The sequence below is a fragment of the Gorilla gorilla genome, chromosome 9 (assembly GCF_029281585.2).
Source record: "Gorilla gorilla gorilla isolate KB3781 chromosome 9, NHGRI_mGorGor1-v2.1_pri, whole genome shotgun sequence".
Classification (NCBI taxonomy): Eukaryota; Metazoa; Chordata; class Mammalia; order Primates; family Hominidae; genus Gorilla; species Gorilla gorilla.
Window position 1 is genome coordinate 10804011 of NC_073233.2, and position 3558 is coordinate 10807568.

The 3558-nt window shown below is 41.2% G+C and overlaps 1 protein-coding gene across 1 annotated transcript; it reads left to right on the forward strand.

The window, feature by feature from the left end:
- The first annotated feature begins 924 nt into the window (after positions 1–924).
- On the forward strand, positions 925–2020 carry LOC101140564 (olfactory receptor 52K2). Its single transcript, XM_019036058.3, has one exon. The coding sequence runs from the start codon at positions 999–1001 to the stop codon at positions 1941–1943; it is 945 nt and encodes a 314-aa protein (XP_018891603.3). The 5' UTR covers positions 925–998; the 3' UTR covers positions 1944–2020.
- Positions 2021–3558: the final 1538 nt, after the last annotated feature.

Below are 3558 nucleotides of genomic sequence, written 5' to 3' on the forward strand. Positions count from 1 at the left end.
TTAGTCTTTTGTTTTCTCAATTCATAAGTGTCCACGTTTACTGAGCACTGTTTCAGATTTGCGCTAAGTGTTTTAAAAGATCTCAAAATCCTCAAAAGAAAGTTTTTAGGCAGGAGCTGAAAAAAAAGGTGGCACAAGTCAAAAATATTGCAAGGAAATGTTTAAACGTTTTCAAGGGAAATGACAACAGAAGGTGGAAAAAGATAGAATGGTAAGGATCCCAGATGGAAAAATAGTGTGAAGGGAATAGGTCAGTCTTGCAAAAAGGTAACTGTGGGGCATCTCTTCTTCTGAATGTCGTGAAGTCCAGGAAGGAAGAAGCATGTAGAGATGAAGGTTAAACTACAGTTAGGCAAGAGAACAACAAAAGGGCTTCTCGTGTTCTCAAGTTACCTGGAGGTAGGGCTTTAGTTGGAGGGATTTCTGAGTGTCAAACAAGGACCTACGAAACCCCTGCTAGAAAAAAAATCTAAAGAACTTGTAGGGAAGTGAATTATTAGAAAGTGCTAACTACATTTATTTTTCATATGACCAAGATTGACATTTCAGGGCAGAAACTCTTTCATAATTGGGAGTGTAGTTTGAATTGGAAGGCGATAGGAAGACAGTGACGGTAAATGTTTGTGGGTATGATTTGAATTAAGCAGCAATCTATATTATTTACAAAGTTGCTTTTGGTCACATGCAGGCCACAAAAGGCTCTTCCTCCACTTGATTTCTCAATAAGGCTGCTTTGTAATACTAGCTTTATTGGAATTAAATGTCCTGAGCACCCAGTGTTTTTATAAACACCTTAAGGGCAAGGATCATGCATAATATTTCATGATACATATGATTATTTTCTAATTTCTTTTCATGTCTAAAAATGGGTCTAAGAACTAATCTTCTCACAAGAATGATCAGAGTTTGAATGTGAGCATTGTAATTCTGCTGATATTGAATATTCTCTGGAAGGGCCCTGTGGAAGCAGATGAGGAGGAAGAGAATTCCCAGGAGCCATGTCAGCCTCCAATATCACCTTAACACATCCAACTGCCTTCTTGTTGGTGGGGGTTCCAGGCCTGGAACACCTGCACATCTGGATCTCCATCCCTTTCTGCTTAGCATATACACTGGCCCTGCTTGGAAACTGCACCCTCCTTCTCATCATCCAGGCTGATGCAGCCCTCCATGAACCCATGTACCTCTTTCTGGCCATGTTGGCAGCCATCGACGTGGTCCTTTCCTCCTCAGCACTGCCCAAAATGCTTGCCATATTCTGGTTCAGGGATCGGGAGATAAACTTCTTTGCCTGTCTGGTGCAGATGTTCTTTCTTCACTCCTTCTCCATCGTGGAGTCAGCAGTGCTGCTGGCCATGGCCTTTGACCGCTATGTGGCTATCTGCAAGCCACTGCACTACACCAAGGTCCTGACTGGGTCCCTCATCACCAAGATTGGCATGGCTGCTGTGGCCCGGGCTGTGACACTAATGACTCCACTCCCCTTCCTGCTGAGATGTTTCCACTACTGCCGAGGCCCAGTGATCGCTCACTGCTACTGTGAACACATGGCTGTGGTCAGGCTGGCGTGTGGGAACACTAGCTTCAACAATATCTATGGCATTGCTGTGGCCATGTTTATTGTGGTGTTGGACCTGCTCTTTGTTATCCTGTCTTATATCTTTATTCTTCAGGCAGTTCTACTGCTTGCCTCTCAGGAGGCCCGCTACAAGGCATTTGGGACATGTGTCTCTCATATAGGTGCCATCTTAGCCTTCTACACACCTGTGGTCATCTCTTCAGTCATGCACCGTGTAGCCCGCCATGCTGCCCCTCATGTCCACATCCTCCTTGCCAATTTCTATCTGCTCTTCCCACCCATGGTCAATCCCATAATCTATGGTGTCAAGATCAAGCAAATCCGTGAGCGCATCTTGGGAATATTCCTAAGAAAGGATATGTAGAGGGTGAGGTGGAGAAAGAATGGGTTGGCTTGTCTGCTGGAGTTGGAGACAGGCTATGGTAGGATGTGCACGGCTGCCAGGATCTTCATGTTTAGTTTTTTCTTGGAAAAAAAAAAAATGATGTCCTGAAACTCAGAGCCACCAGTCTGTTCAGGACTCATGGGTCTGTGTCCTCTGGTAGCCTGTGGATTGAATGTGCTGACTGTGCTGTCTTCTCACAGTGCCCTCACCCCTATCAGTAACTTGACAGAGTCTTGACCCATGGGTCTCCAGGTGACTTCACCGAAAGACACAAAGATGCTTCCAACTTCATTTGCTGAAGAGAAGACTTTGAAAATCTGAGTTTCTTTTCTTAGTCATTGGGAATTTGGTGAACTATCTACTCAGGACCTGGGTGAGGGCCAACAGTATACCTGACATAGGAATCCTTCATTCATTCTGACTGGTGGTGTCCAGCTTCTGATGAAACACTCAGTGTTAGGAAGTTTGAAACATTCCAGGGCTGCAGGTTCTGAGTAAGACACCTATGCTTGCTAGAAAATCATTTTTTCACCTAAGCCAGTATGTGTATTCTTTTGCTTATATTTACCAATCCATCCTTATGTCCAATTCCTTTTATTAAGTACTTTGAATAAGACATGTCATCTGGCTTTATGTTTCATGCAACTCTTTCTTTGCACATAGGTGTATCTTATGTTTTCAAGAATGAGAATGGCTCATTTATTTACTAATTCCACCAAATCTGTGATAGGGGATGGGGACATATATACTAAATTAGGGGTGTCAGACTTGTGTATTTGTCCTAAGACAGAGAAGGAAATGATAATTATGATAGATTCTGTTCTCTGAAATTTCCATCCCAAGGCCCAGCATAATAAAAGAAGATAGGAGACCAAGCAGATAGGAGGCAAGAATATTATGTTTCTCTTTTCCTGTCTCATGTGAACTTACCTACTATATAATTATCTATTAATCCTGACAACACAGCTAAGCTTTTCACACAAGCCCTGTATAAATACATTGTTCTGCTGTTATCTTCTGACCCACTTGTTTCCTCAGATATTATTGCTTAGAAATTATATATCTCTTTTGCTATCACTGTATCTTTCTCTATTTATCTATCTATATTATTTAGCCTTGAAAGATAATTTCCAAGCCTATTTCAGGTGGGGTGTAGAAGGTTGGAAGCTGTCCAGGAGGGAAGAGTATAGCAAGAACCTAGAGTTTTACTTCCCCTTATATTCCATCTCTGCTCTTATAATTCCCTTTGACACAAAAACAAATACCCCAGAGAAATAATGTATTACATAAAAAATTGCTACATGCTAGATGTATATATTTTTGGAGTATATGTGATATTCTGATATATTAATATAATAGATAATGATCAAATCAGGATAATTGGAATATCCATTACCTTAAATGTTTCTTTTATGCTAGGAACATTAAAATTATTCTCTTCTAGCTATTTTGAAATATACAGTAGATTGTTTTCTATAGTCCCTACTGATTTCTTGAACACTACATCTTGTTATTTTTTATAACTAGCTGAATTTTTATACTCAATCTCTTATCCTCCCTGCCTCCCTTCCCAGCCCCCAATAACCACCAGTCT

Bases quoted from the DNA above. Each gene is read 5' to 3' on its own strand.
- LOC101140564 (XM_019036058.3), top strand. From the start codon at position 999: ATGTCAGCCTCCAATATCACCTTAACACATCCAACTGCCTTCTTGTTG.